At 29.6% G+C, this 18847-nt stretch overlaps 5 protein-coding genes across 5 annotated transcripts; 3 read left to right on the forward strand and 2 right to left on the reverse strand.

Annotated features, from left to right (window-relative positions):
- Positions 1-514: 514 nt before the first annotated feature.
- Positions 515-6151, reverse strand: MKS88_001010 (uncharacterized protein; the record flags this gene model as incomplete). The annotated part of the gene is made up of 1 exon (XM_067219663.1): positions 515-6151. One exon carries the CDS (start codon positions 6149-6151, stop codon positions 515-517), a length of 5637 nt encoding a protein of 1878 aa, XP_067075376.1.
- A 2740-nt stretch (positions 6152-8891) lies between these two features.
- MKS88_001011 (dynactin subunit 5) lies at positions 8892-9554 on the reverse strand (the record flags this gene model as incomplete). The annotated part of the gene is made up of 1 exon (XM_067219664.1): positions 8892-9554. The coding sequence occupies one exon, from the start codon at positions 9552-9554 to the stop codon at positions 8892-8894; it is 663 nt and encodes a 220-aa protein (XP_067075377.1).
- Positions 9555-10764: 1210 nt separating this feature from the next.
- MKS88_001012 (proteasome assembly chaperone 4) lies at positions 10765-11770 on the forward strand (the record flags this gene model as incomplete). The annotated part of the gene is made up of 3 exons (XM_067219665.1): positions 10765-10980; positions 11345-11417; positions 11649-11770. 3 exons carry the CDS (start codon positions 10765-10767, stop codon positions 11768-11770), a joined length of 411 nt encoding a protein of 136 aa, XP_067075378.1.
- A 1210-nt stretch (positions 11771-12980) lies between these two features.
- On the forward strand, positions 12981-16301 carry MKS88_001013 (metallo-hydrolase/oxidoreductase; the record flags this gene model as incomplete). The annotated part of the gene is made up of 1 exon (XM_067219666.1): positions 12981-16301. The coding sequence occupies one exon, from the start codon at positions 12981-12983 to the stop codon at positions 16299-16301; it is 3321 nt and encodes a 1106-aa protein (XP_067075379.1).
- An 822-nt stretch (positions 16302-17123) lies between these two features.
- On the forward strand, positions 17124-17459 carry MKS88_001014 (uncharacterized protein; the record flags this gene model as incomplete). Its single annotated transcript, XM_067219667.1, has 1 exon — positions 17124-17459. The coding sequence occupies one exon, from the start codon at positions 17124-17126 to the stop codon at positions 17457-17459; it is 336 nt and encodes a 111-aa protein (XP_067075380.1).
- Positions 17460-18847: the final 1388 nt, after the last annotated feature.

The raw sequence follows: 18847 nt of genomic DNA on the forward strand, positions 1-18847 counted from the left end.
GGCACGGGTTGACGAAACGGGGGGACGACAAAAAAAAAAAAAATAAAAAATGCGAAATGGTACCGACAAATAGTAAAGAAATTCGGTTTATACTTTTATTAAGGATGAAGCGCATATACGTTTGGCGGCTTTTACATACACATACATAAACATATATATAATTTTTTTTTTTATCCTTGTGGTGGGGCATACACGGGAATGCACTTTAAATGTCAGTGTTTATAATTACGTGTTTCACGTTTATAGTTTTACTTTTTAAAATGGAAGCATGAAACGGAAGATACAATTGCACTTATTTTTTTGAAAAAAAAAAAAAAAAAAAAAGAAGGTGCCCTTAGAAAAACTGAAAGAGATAAACAAGGATACCATTCTTCTATTTGTATCTCAAATAAAAAACGAAATATATGCATCTTATATTATACTTGGGCATATAGTACCTACCCCCTTGGAGCAACAGTCGTGTAACTGTTGTCAAATTAGAAAGACTCATTTCTCTTTATGCTTAATAGTGTGTTTACATGGTTTCTTCTGATATGATGGTGTACTCATTTAAAAAAAACAAATTAGATGAAGAGATGTGCATAAAATCATTTAGCAAGTGTTTATTCATAAGGTTCTCTTTTGTGCTACTAGAATATTTCTGTAATAGTATGTCGAGCAAATAACGTTTGTAGCAGAAATTAGGTTTGTCTAAACTTAAATTTACATCTGAATTGAGTTTAAAACATAAATCATTTAGTTCTTTTAAATATTCTTCATTCGTTTGGAGGACTTCTTTTTCATCTTGTTCCTTTTTTGGAAGTTCATCCGATGTGCCGTTATATGTGCTATCGGGTAAGAAGCTGAATACCCTATTATCCAATGTATCATCACCATTCCCTTGTTCTTCCTCTCCTTTTTTCTCTTCCTTTTTACTAAACATTGTTAACAAGGAGAAGGGTCTTTTCAAATTAGACTTAACAATATTTAGAAAGTGATTATTCGTTCCTTGGTCATTTTGGATAGAGTCTTCCTCATTTGTATTCTTATTCTTTTGGTCCACAGTTCCATCGTTAGCTGAAACTAACTTTTCATATTTGTTTTCTTCATTTTTGTTGTTATCATTTACATAAGTAAATAAGTTTTCATTCAAATCCAAAAAATCGTTCATCCAATTTCTACGGATGTCATTACTTTTGGTTTTTCCAAAATTTCGTAAAAAATTGGAGTCAATTTTTGTATTCTTCATATACCTTTTTTTTTGTTTTTCTTTCTGCATTTTTCTATTCGTTGATGTGATTAGATACTTCAAGTTGTTCAAAAAATTCTGCTCAGAGTTATCATCATCAGGGGTACTACTCTTCACTGTCTGATAGTAGTTATCCTTCGCAATGATGCTCCACCTATCCATAGAAGTGTAATCAATGGGAGTACTGACACCTATGGAAACATCTGAACCAGTGGTATCATCCCTCATTTGACTTGCACTTTGCATCTCTAACATCTTATAGGTGATTAATTCCTTAAACATAAATTTCTCTTTTTCGTCAAAATGCAAATTTGAAAAGAAGTCCTCTTCATGCATATACTCACCAGTTGTTCCTCTAAACTGTACATGTGCATGTAAGAAATTGTCATCCTTATTATCTACAGATAATGGTATTTCCTTATTGCGGGATATGGCCAATGAAGGGTTATTTCTATTACTACTGCTACTAATACTGCTGCTACTACTGCTGCTACTATTGCTGCTACTACTGCTGCTACTACTGCTACTACTACTGCTACTACTACTACTACTGTTACTACCACCTAGGACTACATGGGGTGCTTTTCTCCAACTGGACATTAATGGTATTAAGTGAAAAGCGTCTGATAAAATGTCTGTCTGGTTGACAAGCTGTTGTTCAAGCCACTCATGTAACTTCTCTTCTTTCGTTAATTCTTTTTTATTTCTTATATTTTTATATTCACTGCCACCAGAAATAGTGGTATGCAAAATATTTTCGTTCACATGAGAGACAGTGCCATCATTATGATCATCATCATCGTCATGATTATCACCAGTATTACCCTCATCCTCATCATTCTTTTCGTTGTCTTTTTCCTTTTCCATATTTTTTTCTTGATTATTACTCATTGCACTAGGGGTTTCTACAGAATTACTTGCACTGAACCTACTTCTCATTATGTATTCATTTTTTAATTCCATTGTATGTTCAGACATATGAATTGCCTTCAAATGTTCATTATGATTACTACTCAAATTGTTATTCGGGTATGCATTTGCATTAATCTCTTCATAGTTCATCATCATCATATGTTCACTCGACTCGTTATAATTTGACGCCTTAAAAGTTGCAGGCATGTTCATATTTGATCCAACATGACCCACAACTCCAACTGTTCCTACTGTTCCACCCATTAAGAACGCATTACTACTCGCATTCTTCGAAAGGATAACACTATTTTGTAGCTTCGACATAGAAGCCATCATATTTTTACTATTGAATGCTGAAATACCGTTCGTATCATTCATTACATTGTTATGAGTCATTACTACACTGCTTATAGGTGGATAATGGTTTTGGGTGGGTCTACTACTCTCATCATAGCAATCGTTCATCATGTTGAAATTGTCCATATGTTCATTATTACTCATCGTGTACATCTTATTACCTAACACGTTTGGAGGAATGTTCTTGTTACTATTATTACTATTATTATTAAGTGGATGATGTAAGCTCATCATACTACTCTCCTCGTTGAAATCAACTACAGCATCTTCTATTATATTCGTCACTATGTTATTTCTCATCTGACTAGAGTTTTTTGCTAAATTAATTTTCCTATTATTGTGCATAGGCATATTAGGAGAAAGAGGTATATTATTTGCATTTAGGGATATATAATTGGGGTTACTTGACATTTTTTCGGCAAATTTCATATTGCTAATCTTTTGATTATTGTTCATAATGTTACTGGCGCTCATAATATTATTACCGTTCATAATATTGTTACTACTGTTGGTACTACTCACCATACTGTTAAAGGGGGGGGCAAGGGCATTCCTATTCATTAAACTGTTGTTGCTATATCTTGGTATATTCGGGGGGGCAGAGGAATTATTATTATTACTATTATTATTACTATTATTACTATTATTATTATTATTATTATTATTATTATTATTATTATTATTACTATTATTATTATTATTATTACTATTATTATTATTATTATTACTATTATTATTATTATTACTATTATTATTATTATTATTATCACTAAACATCGAATTAGGAGATGTCATCATTTTATTTTTTTTATTATCTATATCTGGAGGTGGGGGGATAATGTTAACCATATTTTTGTTTGGTATATTTGGTAAAGTATTTTCTAAATTTTTCTCTTTCGTGTCCACATCGCAAATTAACGTGTTCATGTTGTTCAGCCCTTTCATTTGTCTATTTTGCATGGGGTCAACCTGGTTAAAGTGGTTCATCATGCTCGGATTGTTAATCATATTCGGGTTGTTCATCATGCTCGGATTGTTAATCATATTCGGATTGTTAATCATATTCGGATTGTTAATCATATTCGGGTTGTTAATCATATTCGGGTTGTTAATCATATTCGGATTGTTAATCATATTCGGATTGTTAATCATATTCGGATTGTTAATCATATTCGGATTGTTAATCATATTCGGATTGTTAATCATATTCGGATTGTTAATCATATTCGGGTTGTTCATACCACCTACACTGCTCATGTTGTTCATTTTCATCTGATTGTCGTTCGGAAGAAGGACCAGAGCCTTCCTATTACCTGGTGGTGGTATGTTCATATTGTTGTTGTAAAATCTATTATCACTGTATGGAGGTGGTGGAATAGCAAAGCTTGAGTGATCTGCAATACCATTTGATTGCATAATTTTTTTTTTATTAGAATTGAAAATTTCCCTTGGGTCTTCATGCACAATAGAAATATTGTTATTACTACTACTCATTATAAAACCATTTTTTATGGTACCACCATTCACTGAGTTGGACGGGTTATTACTATTACCAATGTGGGTACTACTGTAATTACTATGACTATTAATACCCAATGAATTCGTTTGATTTTCGTTAAACACATTATTACTTCTATTATAAGATACATCATTGTTATTACTGCAAGCACTGTACGACATGTTGTTGGAATTTTTTATAATATTGCTTTTAAATGTTGAGGTAGTTAAGTTGTTATTGTAACTAATTAAGTTCATCGAACTGTTCGTTGATAACCCCATAGGATTGGACAAATTCGTGTTTATAAAATTTTTCATAGATTGAGACACCATCATATTATTATGGTTATCTTCCGTTTGGATCGCACCATTATTACTATTATTGATATTATTACTATTATTGATATTATTACTATTATTGATATTATTACTATTATTGATATTATTATTATTATTATTACTATTATTGCTATTATTGCTATTATTATAATTATAATTATAATTATTATTGTTATTATTACTATTATTATTACTATTATAATTGTAATTGTTATTGTTATTACTATTATTATTATTAATATTAATGTTGTTACTGTTAGTACCGATATGAATACTGTTACTATCTATGTTTTCATAGTCATCATTTGCCAGTGCATTCAATGCTTTGTTATTTGTAAACATGTTGTTTGAACCTCTATTCTTCATATTTTTCATTTTGTAATCTCTAAATTTTTTATTTTTTTTATTTCCCATCTTTTGCTCCTCCTCATAATAATAAAAACCACTAGAATTGTAGTTTTTTATGTCATTGTAATTTGCACTTACATTTGCATTTATATTTGCATTTGCATTTATATTTGCATTTGCATCTGCATTTACATCTGCATTTACATCTGCATTTACATTTGCATTATACCAAACACTGTTTTGATTAAACATGACTGGATAATCATTTACTCCCCTTTCTTCATATTCATGCTTATTTTTCATATCTGTACTACTACGATTTCTTCTCTTTATACTAGTATCATCCATATTATATGCCACGCGCTTGGACTTATCATTGTTTGTATTACTCTCATCCTTATCATACCTGCCTAAATGATGCGGATGATTAAGACGATCATAATTATAATCATGATCATAATTAAGATGATTATGATGATGGTGCATCATGTTGTTTGCAAATTTCTGGTCTATCTTTTTTTTGCTGTTACGATAGTTACCATAAAACATTTCATTGCTAACACTTCTACTCCTGTATTCACTCCTTCCTGTCTTGTTAATACTATTATTCCGTTTAGAATAATTATCATCCGGACTTACGGATGCATAATTATTTTGATCATTATACCTAACCATGCGTTTACTATTAACAGAAATATTTCTATTTCTACTCGCATTTTTACTCGCATTTTTACTCGCATTTTTACTCGCATTTTTACTCGCATTTTTACTCGCATTTTTACTCGCATTTTTACTCGCATTCCTGCTCACGTTTCTGCTCACGTTTCTGCTCATGTTTTTACTCATATTTGTGCTCATGATTTTACTCATGTTTCTGTTTACATGCCTACGAGTAGATGACTCTCTGTCATACTCACTCCTCTCGTAAGGGTATGCACAGTCCTCATCCTTCCTATCATTGTTTATTTTCCCCTTTCTTTTTTCATCGTATTTTTTATGAGCATCTTTCCATTCATTGCTTTTTTTTCTACTGTCTTTTTTGTGGTCATACCTTGCATCGTCATGCTTCCACTCGCTTTGCTTCCTTTCAGGATGCCTTATATCTTCGTACCTTTTATCCTCCTTTTTCGCTCTTTTACGCCTTTCTTCTTCTTCTTCTTCTTCTTCGAATTTCTTTTGTTCATACTTTTTCTCTTCATACTTCTTTTTATCATGATGTTTTTTACTGTCATATTTGTTAACACTTTTTTTTTTTTCCTCTTCATGTTTTTTATAATGTTTCTTCTCTTCCTCCTTCTTCCTGTTACTAGAGTAATCTACATGTTTGTCATCCCCTTTTCGTTTATCATCATATTTTTTGTGTTCATCTTTTTTTCTTTCCTTGGACACTAGATCATTTTTTTTTTTCCCATCATATCTTTCATTATCTTCATATTTATTACTACTACTGTAGTAGTTTTTCCTTTTCATTTCAACTCGTACGTGTGTTCTTGGTAAAATATGAGTTTCGTCCAACACTTAGGATCATACGCGATGAGTAGTAGCAAGTACGCAATTAATACAAATATGTACGTAGCTTGTGGTAGTAGTACGTATTATGTAGTTAGTACCAATGGGTATCTACTTAGTAGGAGTAGGTACATAATTAGCAGTAATACACAAGTACAGTAAATACAAATATTTTGCTCACCTACAATTAGCTATACGTTTAAACCGGCGATGTAAAATTTCACCGCTTAAGCAAAAAACATACTCTTCATTTAATTTCAAAAAAAAATAAATAAATAAAATAAATAAGTAAAATAAATAAATAAAATATATATATAAAATATATAAATAAATAAAATAAATAAAATAAAAAATAAATAAATAAAACAAGATAAAATTGATAAAATAGATAAAATAAAAAAAAATTGCTTAACCCAACATTTTCAACTCCAAATGATCGTGAGAAAGCGATTTGAGCGTTCTGGAGGGCGTAGGAAAAAAGTTAATTGTAAAATGGTAAAATTGTAAAATGGTAAAATTGCAAAATGGTAAAAAAAAAGTCAATATAAAGGTCATTGGGTAGTAAAAGACTCTAGAACTTATAAATACATAACAATAAACAATATTTAAATTAGCTTCAAAAAAAAAAAAAAAAAAAATTGTACATAGGCGAATATATACATATTATTATATATGTAACATATTACGTACGTCCATATGAATATCAGCAAAGATAATTAAAACGTTCGAAATGCAATAAAATAAATAAATAAATATACATATATATAACTATGCTTATTTATGAATATTATGCTAATATATAACTATACTGATTTGCAAATATATGTTTATAATATGTATACGGTTAAACAAAAGGAATGTTAAGATGCTAAAAAAAAAATTGAAAAGGCGAAAAAGAAAAAATAAAGCAAAATAATTCAAAATAATGTAAAATAAAACAAACCAAAACGAAGAAAAAGTAAAAAAAAAAAAAGCAAAATAAAACAAAATAAAGCAAAATAAAGCAAAATAAAGCAAAATAAAACAAAATAAAGCAAAAGTAAAAATTTTTCTCAGTCCCTGCTACGCTGTTAATTTATTACAATTTTTTTAAAGCAAAATTAAGTATATATAAAAAAAAGAAAAATATTTATTTTTACATAAAATATGTAATTATTATGTACGTATGAAAATTACATAAATAAAAACCTAACAATTGTTTATGAACAAAAATATATATAAATATAGAGAACAAAAAAGATGTTATTGCAGTAAGGTGACTAAGAATATGAGGTCATGCAAGTTCATGGCGGTAAAGAATTAATGGGGGGCCCTCATGCTATTCAGCAGTTTGTATATATGTATGTATATATATATGTTTATCCCCTTTTCTTTTGCTCCTTTTTAATTTTAAAAAACAAATTTTTTGCGGAAACGAGGGAATATCTCAATATGCAGGGGCATAAAGGTACAATGCTTCATTATTTCCTTGCAAATAATATAGGAAAGGAATATAAAATAAAAAAAAATTGGATAATAGTTATGAGAACGGATTGTAGAATTTGTAGCATGAACCTAATTGTAGCATTAACTTTTTTAAATAGTTTTTTTGTATTCGTTTCATAAAAAGAAAGAACAGGTAAACTTCTTGCCCATTTGTAAGAAGAAAGTACCTTTTGCAGAACAAAAACATTAAAGCAAAATAAGGAGAAAGAACGGTACGAACGGGTGTATGTACGTGTACACGCATGTAAATATATTTAGACAGCTTAACTTCAAACAAGCTGTAGTTATGAACATGCAATAGTTTACCACCATATTACAGTTACATAAAAACGGACAGCAATTTTTACATAATTTTAATGTGTATCTTATTTGAAGAGGATATTCATTTAAATGTCCGCGTAAGTTTTGGGAACCCCCAAGAATAAGGACATGCTCATGTGTTCATTTGTTCATTTGTTCATTTGTTTGCTTGTTCGTATATTCACATGCCCCTCCATTTATTTCACTTAATCTTTATCTTTTTTTGCCGCGAAATATCCCTTTTGAGTTTTACCTCATAACGAAATGGAAGAAAAAAAAAAAAAAAAAAAAAATTGTAACCAAAATGAACATATAGAACATATGTTAGAATTCGCAAAAATTAGCATTATTAGTTGCTCTACCACAAATCATATATATATATATATATATATATATATATCAAATAATGAAAAAGCTATAATATTTTACACGTAGAAATATATGGGCCGTGTGTTAAGTAGATTATTTTTACATTACAAAAAATGCACCGTTCTCAATGGAAAAAGTGGTTAACTGCAAATGTGCTCATAAACACGCTTGCATATGCATATACATGTACACATATGCATATACATGTACACATATGCATATATACATACACACATACATACATATACATACACACATACATACATATACATACACACATACATACATATACATACACACATACATACATATATACATACATATACACATACATATATATACACATACATATATATACACATACATATATATACACATATACACATATACACATACATATATATACACATAGATACACATGTATGTGGGCTAATTTTTAAGGAAGAGGAAGTGTCGAAAAAAATAAAAGCGAAGTGATGCAAGATGATGCAGAATTGTAATAAATTACTCGAAGTGCCGCTAACTGCGGTCCATAGTATACACACTCCTAAATTTCCGGCGTAAAATTTTTATAGTGCATATAAGGAATGTCCTTTAAAAACATTTCTGCCGATTCTGGCAATAATTTTACAAATTTTGCTGGACACCCTGCATATTTAGAAAAAGGTGCAATATTCGTATCATTCGGAATAAACGTATTATCTTTAATAATTACGTTGTCTTTTATTACAACTCGTTCACCAATGACACAATTGTTTCCTATGATAACATTATTACCTATAAGAGCTGCTTTAACTATACAATCATTTCCAATATAAACATAATTACCAATACTTACAGGTACATATAAACTTTTATTTAATTTGTTTTCCTCATTTGGGTTATTTCTATCAGTATTAATGTGCGCGGTGTTATTTAGACTTTCTTTATTACTTATGAAGCAAGGACAAATGAGCGTTTTTCTTCCAATGATAACGTATTTTCCAAAATATAAACTGCTCAAATCTCCTCTTAATATAGCTTTATTTTTTATAATAGATTTACCTAGCATGTGTATATTTTTCATTCCGCATAAAGTGGAGTCTTTGCACACCTTATTTCCTGATGCTGTTAATATGTAATCCGAACGACTGAATTGTTCACATTTCTGAAATGTAGCTGTGTTGTAAGACTCTACATAACTATCACTGATTAAGTTTGTCAAGTCCATTTTGTCTTTTTTACAGATAACAAGAATGGTACTTTTATAGAAGAAAATTATGAACGGCAAGAAAAAAAAAAAAAAAAAAAAAATGTACATATGTATATACATATATATACATAAATGGCTAGTTACACACGCATAAAAAAAAAAAAGAGATATGAAAAATTCGCCATCTGGAGCGTTAATTGTGTGTGGATGTTTTTGCATCCCTAAGGGCAAAGGAAAATTACGCTTTCGCTTAAATTAAACATGCCGCAAAATTTGTAGGGTATTTTCCGCTTTATTTTCTGTGTAGTAAGCACATATATATATATATATATGTGTGCGTGTGACTACGTGTGGTTATATGCATTTTTATACTCCGTCCTGTTATGAACTAAAAAAGGACTTTTGCAAAGTGAAGTATCGGTCTTTATTCATAAATAAGCCAAGAAGTGCATACAATGTGAATGATCTTTTTTCATTATTTTGCTTTATTTTGTTTTATTTTGCCATATTTTGCATTATTCTGCTTTATTTTATTTCATTTCATTTTGCTATATATGGGGAAGGAGCTTAAGATTGTATCACTTTTACTGCTATATTTTTTTTTTTTTTTTTTTTTTTTTTTTTTTTTTTTTTTTTTTTTTTTTTTTTTTTTTTTTTTGCACTTGATGTTTTTCACAATTTTGTGGGTGCATTTGCACGATATTGTAACATTCTAAATAAGAAATGCGTTTGTGCAAATGACAAAATATTACGTTGACAAAAATATAATAGTAGTTGACTTTACTAAACGACAAATTGGATGAAGGTAAAGAGAATCCTAATTCTTTTGTACAAACAAGGTTATGATAAAAAAACTATTCATATATATATTCATAATTTTGTTCATGTTCGCTCTTTTATCCTGTGCTTTTATATTTTTAACAGGATATATAAAACAAAAATACATACGTATGTACGTACTACATACGTACATGCATACATACATACTTTGCAGTAGAGCGAAATAGCGAAATAGCGAAAGTACGAAAAACACTTAAAAACAAGATAAAAATAAAATAAAATTAAATTAACAAGAAATAAAAAGAGGAATAATTTTCGATTATACAGTAATTCGGCCTTCTGCTCAATGTCATGAAAATATGGTAAAAGGGATTATCCAGAGGGCTAATACTAATTATAAAGGTAATTACATTTTTTTGAAAATATTAAAAGAATTAATTATATAAAGATGAATAATAATGAATGCTGTCAAGCTTTAGAAGAAACAAGCGCAAGCATAACTCTTCCGAAGGAAAACAACTACAAAGGAAACAATATAGAAGGGGTCCATAGATATCATAAAATTTATATGAGTTATTTGCATTTATACTTTTGCGTTATCGATTTTACCGAAACGATTTTTATTTCTGTAAATGATGAGAATAATGAATTGACAGATTTACAGGTATCCTACCCAGTAAAATATGTAAGATGAAAAAGGAGCAGAAAAAACAAAAAAAAAAAAAAAAAATTCCATCGCATATTTATATATATGTATGTGTACTGGTGACTGATATAGAAAAATGGCAGAAATAAAAGGCATTAAAAAAAAAAGAAAAAAAAAAAGGATAATATTAATAATAACAGTAGTAATAGTAATAATAGTAGTAAAAAGACTTATAAGGGTAAATGCCTGATATGTAGAGAAGAAACAGCTGCTTTCTGTGGTCAGTTTACTCCTCTTTTACACTATCCAGAATAACACATTTTATGCAAATAAGAATCTCATAAATTTCTCTTTTTTTTTTTTTTTTCCTTCATTTTTTTAGGAGGACGCTGACAATACTATTTGCCTGGTGGGGGTACCCCATTCGTACGGAAACGATATAGCTCGGTTGTTAGGTTAAGCGAATATCCTCAAATGGTTGCATGAATACGTGTGCACGAATATAACATATATATGTGATGAGCAACGTCAGTAGAGGTTGTGTTCGAATTGATGGAACAACACATATATATATATATATATATGAACACCCGCAAATGCGCATGTAAAAATGTATAAGAAAAAGGAAACATTATGCGAGCTTAAACAAACATGTATATGTGGGTATTGTGCTCATTTTATTTCAGGAATAAAATTCAAGATTCCCTTTTATGTGAGTGTCAATGTGGATGAAAGTGATGAGAACCTAACAAATTTTATTTTTTCAAGTTGCTTAGAAATATTGAAACCTTTACTTAAAAATAGATGATGAGAATGTTAAAAGAGGAGGGTACCAAGGAGTGTCTCTTGGTTTCAGTCATTCGATCTATTATTTAATTACTATTTTTTTTTTTTTTTTTTTTTTTTTTTTTTTTTGATGAGTAGAGGTGCCGCCCCTCTCTATTGGAAGTACCTTTTGGGTCTACATGGATGAAAATGAGATATATATGTATACATATGTGTATATGGTGGTCACTGTACACATAATACATATTAATATGTTGCTTTTCTATTGCGCTTTATTTAATCTTACGTTACATGGGATTTATATTTTATAATTTTTAATTAATAAGTATTTGCACAGATTTTTTTTTTTTTAAGCACCACTTCGTGCTTTAATATCTTTTTTCATTTTGTACTTACAAGAAACATGTAAACATCAATAATATGCAACTACGAATTTCTTTAAAAACCCTTTTTTGCGCTAACATTGTAGAGGCCGAGCTGCTGTTCCGTAGTGGGTATAAATGTACATCCGCGCAGCATCGGCCTTTAAAAGGTTTCACTACTAAAGATTTAAAAAAAAATAAAATAAAATACGAATATATATTTATATATGCATATGTACATACATGTACATGTACATGTACATGCATACATACATAAGTACATACATAAGTACATACATATATATATATGTATCAAGTTCGCACAAGATAAAGCGCAGTGTGTTTTTAAAGCTCGCATATTTTAAAAAACGAAAATATTGAATATATTGAAATTGTTGAAAAAAGCGAAAGAAGCATGAAAAACGAAACGTTGGTATTTTATAAATGTACGACATGAAAAGGGGATATAGGTATGAAATGATCGGAAGAATTGCAAAAAAGTAGAAATTTTCTCATCTCTTTTATTTTTATTTTTTTTTTTTATTTATAAATATGAAAGAGAAAGATGCGAATTAGTTAGAAAAAAAAGGAATGTATCACCGCTATAAAACTAAGATGTAGAATAGCATAAGTAGATGTTAAGCGCTAGTAAAAATGATGATATACATACAAATATATAGGTACGTACATACAAATATATAAGTATGTACATACAAATATATAGGTAAATACATACAAATATATAGGTAAATACATACAAATATATAGGTAAATACATACAAATATATAGGTACATACATACACATATGTAGATATACTTACACGTATGTATAAAAATGCTGCTTAGTAACAACGAAAGGAGATGCAAATATGTTATATCTTTTTTCATATTACTATTTTGTTATTTTGTCGCTTTTTAATATTTCACTGATACATAGCTTAGTATATAAGAGAACACCTTGTTATTATCTAACAAGTAACGATAATAGCTCTTTATTATATTACATATTAAATAGGAAAAGAAAAAATAAATTAAGTCGACAGAGTAAAAAGTCGACAACATTATTTATACAGAAAAAGAGGGAAAAAGATAATTTAAAACATAAACGAGGAAGCAGTCATGGAGATGCATCAACCGGAGTAGAGGAACTGGCGGAAGTGGGAGAACGGACTGAAGTGGGCTACCTAGCCGACATAGATGATAAGAAAAAGATAGTAAACAAAATAAAGAGAGGAGTAGATAGACTACTGTTTGTAAACAGAAGCTTATTTGATATATATGATGAAGAAGGGATAAATTTAGCGGGATACGATACATGGTCCTCTGGAAAGAGGATGATGAAAAGGAAAAGGAGAAGGAAAAAGAAAAGGGAGGAAAAGGCGCAAAGGGTGCTCAATAAGCAAAATGAAACTGACGGAATTGGCGGAATTGGTGGAACCGATAAAATTGACGAAAATGGCGATAATGGCGATAATGGCGAAAATGGCGAAAATGACGAGGCTGACGAGACTGACGAGACTGACGAGACTGATGAATGCCCAGAGGTGATTAACAAATTAATTGGGAAGAAAAATTTTGAGTTATGTGAAGATAATTTCAAGTTATACGATGAACTAATAACCAGTATCACTTGTAATAATGCAATTAGTTTGAATAGAAGCCATTTAAAGATTGATTGGTTTGACAATATGTTTTATAACTATATACATATGCTTTTGTTGAATGAGGAAGAAGTGGGGGGAGGGGGTGAATCCATGAAGAAAGAGGAAACTGAGGAGTTGCCAGATCAAACTGGTAGTAACTTGATAGGTAAAAAGGAGGGGGATGACAGGAATGAGGACGGAGGGGAATACCACAATTACGATAACGATCATTACAACTATGGCTATGATTACAGGAACTATTGCAACCACTATACCAGCCACGTTAAAAGCAGTAGAACACCTAGCGGAAATGAAGTACATGGTTTAAGTAAAAACACCGCGATTACGTTTAACCGGTCCGAAAAAGAGGAGCCTCCCCCTAAGGCTCTAAATGAAGCGGAATATAACTACAAAAATGTAAATTATGATAAGAAAAACATGAATGAAATTAAGAAGTTTGGTAAAGAGAGAAAAAAAAATGCAATAAATAATATAGTGAAAAAATTAATTTTAATGAAAGAGGTACTCACATATTTAAGTAATAAATATAAAATCGACATCAAAAATATTTATATTGAACCAAATACATGTGATATAAAAGTTAAAAGAAATAGTTTTAAAGATAATGAAGAAAAAAAAAGTGATTGGAAGTTAATATTTTTAGGTACTGGTTCAATGTATCCTTCAACTAGTCGAGGTACATCATCATTTATTTTTCAAACTACAAAAAAAGAATTTAATGAAGCATATTTATTCGATTGTGGTGAGAATACCTTTATATCTTTGCAGAGGGCAAATATAAAAGTTAATAAAATTAGAAATATATTTATTACCCATTTGCATGGGGATCATTGCCTTGGGTTAATATCTGTGTTAACCATGCTTAGGAATTCAAACAGCATAAATATATATGGCCCAGAGGGGATATACCGATTTTTGAAGAACAACCTTAACAGTACCTACTCGAAGAGGATAGCACGCTTTGTTGTCCATGAGTTGAAGCTGGGAAATGTTGGCAGTGTTGGCAATGTTGGAGGTGTTGGCAATGTTGGAGGTGTTGGCAGTGTTGGCAATGTTGGCAGTGTTGGCAATGTTGGCAGTGTTGGCAATGTTGGAGGTGTTGGCAATACTAGCGTCGTTAGCAGTGTTAGTAATGTTGGTAATTATGGAGGTCGTAGCAGTACCGGAATTCGAAATCCAAATGGTTGTGGCTTGTTTCCAAAAAACAGAAGTGATCTAGTGCATATTTACAAAAATGAGGAAAACGTGTACAGCATATTGAAGAATGACTTCTTACAAATAGAGGGAGTACCAATTAAGCACACGGTTCCGACCATTGGGTACATAATAAAAGAGCTACGTGCAAACAATAAGTTGAATTCGGTGTATATTAATGAGCTTATTAAAAAGAATTACGAGGAATTAAAGCAGTGGAAAAATTTAGATTATATACCTTATAAAATATATGAAAATATGATAAAAAAAATGAATGCAAAGGATATACTTATATTCCCAGATAAAACAAAGTTAACTTTTGATAATGCATACACAGAAGTACATAAGGAAAGAAAAATAGTAGTGTGTCAAGATACTTATGATGCATCTAATTTAGAAAAATTTGCCAAAGATGCAGATGTTCTTATTCATGAATCTACCAATAGTTTGGTTGACTTAACCGATAACATTTTAATATCGGACGGTTTTCATGATAAGAATTTTAAAGCGCAAGTTGACGAATCGTTAAGCGGCGAATCGTCACTTGAGGTGGAGAAAGCGGAGGAGAAGAAATCCCCTCAAAAAATATTAAATTCGACTTGTTCTTTAGATGTAACAGAGTCGTTGTTAGAACATCTAAACGAAATCTCGTCTGAGGATAAGAACAGAGGGCACCTTGCTTCGAATTGTACCGATGCAGAAGGAAAGAGAGCTGCACGATTTATGGAGAAGGGGAAAGTACATGATTCTAATTTGGCTACACCAACTGCCGCTTCTTCCATGTATGTTTCCATTACAGAGAATGTGCTTAAACACGGCTGTGATAAAAAATTAAAAGAAAAAAAAATTTTGCTAAAAAGTAAAAAACTAAATAATGATGACTTGGTAAGGTACTATAACAAGGTCATTGCAGAAAGGGGGCATTCCACTGCAAATATGGCTGGAAATTTTGCTAAAAAAATTAACGCAAGTAAATTAATATTAACACACTTTTCTCAACGATACATAGGAGATAACAAGTTAAAAAATATAATCATTATGAAGAAAATTGAATCGGAGGCGTTGGATTCATTTCTGGACAATCCCTCAAAGGAAGAACACGCGCATATAGAGCTGGACAAGAGAGCATTTGTAAATGAAGAAGGAGCAGAAGCAAAACAAATGGAGCAAAATGCAACAGATGAACATGGTTTTCATGAACGAACAAGGCAAGGATGGGATAATGTATCTGTTAATAATAGTAGTAATAGCGCAGATAAGCTCAGTGGTAAAAAAGTTGTTGCTGCATATGACGGTCTAATTGTATATGTACCTCCACAAAGGAGGGGGTAAACCATTTGAAGGAGCCACTACATATATATATATTTATGTTTATGTATGTGTATGTATGTATGTGTGTGTATGTATGTGTATGTATGTATGTATGTGTATGTATGTGTATGTATGTGTATGTATGTGTATGTATGTGTATGTATGTGTGTGTATGTATGTATGTGTATGTATGTATGTGTATGTATGTATGTGTATGTATGTATGTGTATGTATGTGTATGTATGTATGTGTATGTATGTGTATGTATGTATGTGTATGTATGTGTGTGTGTAATTTTTCGAAATGGCGAGCATTAGACTATGTGCATATGGCTATATATCGTTAGTGGACGTGAAGTCAAGGATGTTTCCTTATCTCTTTTTTTTTACATATGTATATACATGCTTATTTAATTATATTTTGCTTGAATGTGTAATGTAAACATTTGTGTAGTTACAAAAGGGTGAGTGGGTACTGGTCTCGCCAGCTTACCCTTTCCATTTTGGTAATTTTGTTTTGCCATATCGTACATATTTTGTTTTACATGAATTAAGTATTTTCACAAAATTAATTATATTTTATTTAAACTTATCATATTTTATATATTGTGTTCTATTTTATTTGTTTTGTTCTATTATATTTGTTTTGTTCTATTTTATTTGTTTTGTTCTATTTTATTTGTTTCGTTCTATTTCATTCATTCCTTTTTTTTTTTTTTTTCATCGTTGCTTGCGGGAATAGACGCATAAATAATGTCGTATATTCGTGAACATATGACCCCTTTTTCCATGTTTGTATTATTCGGTTTTACTAATTTCTTTTTATTTCACATGAAGTTACCTTATGTTCATCTGTTATTATGTCGACTTGTTAATTTTTCCAAATCATTCTTTATTTCATTTTATTTTTTTTTTTACGTTTGGACAAAAAAAAAAAAAAAATAATAAAAATAATAATGCTAATTATAATTATAATTATAATAATGCTAATAATAAAAATAATAATAATAGTAATAGTAATAATAATAATAGTAATAATAATAATAATAAAAATAATAATAATAAAAATAATAATAAAAATAATAATAATAAAAATAATAATAAAAATAATAGTAATAATAATTTTTATGTATACACGTACCTGCGTAATTCATGTCAGTCCATAAAAAACCCCTTTTAATTGTAATTAAATAATTTTTTTTTTTTTTTTTTTTTTTTTTATTAATCTAATTTCATTTATTTTCCACAATTTTTTTTGTTTTAGCTTGTGTGCCTTTAGCCATTCTTTTGTTTATCAATTTTTTTTTTATTATTCTATTTTGCTAATTTATTTTGCCGCGTTATTATATATTATGCTGCTTCACTATTTTTTTTTTTTTTTTTGGTAAATATTCTGAATAATAGAAAAGATAAGTTTAAAAAAATTTATTATGTATTTCCGTACTCTGATAAGTTAAATATACTCAGGTTAAGTTCACTCCTTTACTCCTTCCTTCATTTCTTTTCTTTTATGGGGTAGGTGGGGGAAATATGCTGGTAAAAAAACATACGTGCATTTTAGTAGATCAACAGAAAAGAAAAAAATAAAAAAAATATGCAAACAAATTACGAAAAAAAAAATATATGCAAAATTGCAAATATTTGATGTCTGCTTAAAGACAAAAAATATATGCGCAAGTGTTTGAAGCGTGAAAATATAAAATACAAAATTGCGAAAATAGGAAAATACGCAAATATGCGAAAATATTATCGTAAGGCAGATTCCTTTCGTTATATATATATATATGTATATATATATATATATATATATAATTGTACATACGTGCACATTACTAGGGAAGATAAAGAAATCGCTGTGTGTCATTGACTTAAATACAAACACTTATTTTTTGAAGAAGCTTTTCGCATTCCTTTTTTTTTTTTTTTTTTTTTTTTATGTTGAATGTTGGAAAGTCGTCAGAAAGGTATTTGTGCAGTTCACACTGTAAATTTGCAAAATTGAGTGCAGACAAAAAAAAAATTAAAAAAAAAAAAAAAGAAAGAAATACGTACATTAATACGTACGTACGTAATTTGTTCATTTATGTATTATTTATTTGTTCATTTATGTATTATTTATTTGTTCATTTATGTATTATTTATTTATTCATTTTTTTATTCATTTTTTTATTCATTCATTTATTCATTCATTTATTCATTCATTTATTCATTTATTTATTCATTTATTTATTCATTTATTTATTCATTTATTTATTCACCTGTTTGTTCATCTATTTGCTTACTTTTTGCCGATTTATCCGTTCATTTTTCGCGTTGTTCATTAAGAACAAAAGAACGCAAATGATACAAGGAAAATTTGTTTAAAATAATTTGTATACACTTAGTGTTAGTCTTTTATTTGTCAGTTGCACAAAAGTACGTACATACGTACGTAGCAAAATGCACACATAGGTATGTACAGTACATAGGTCGTTACCAACACATATATGTACGCTGCTATTCATTTTGGATTTTCAAGCAAAAAAGACGCTCATCATATGAGATACAGTAATCTCCTCAATACAATGA

This window comes from Plasmodium brasilianum, chromosome 3 (assembly GCF_023973825.1).
Source record: "Plasmodium brasilianum strain Bolivian I chromosome 3, whole genome shotgun sequence".
NCBI lineage: Eukaryota > Apicomplexa > Aconoidasida > Haemosporida > Plasmodiidae > Plasmodium > Plasmodium brasilianum.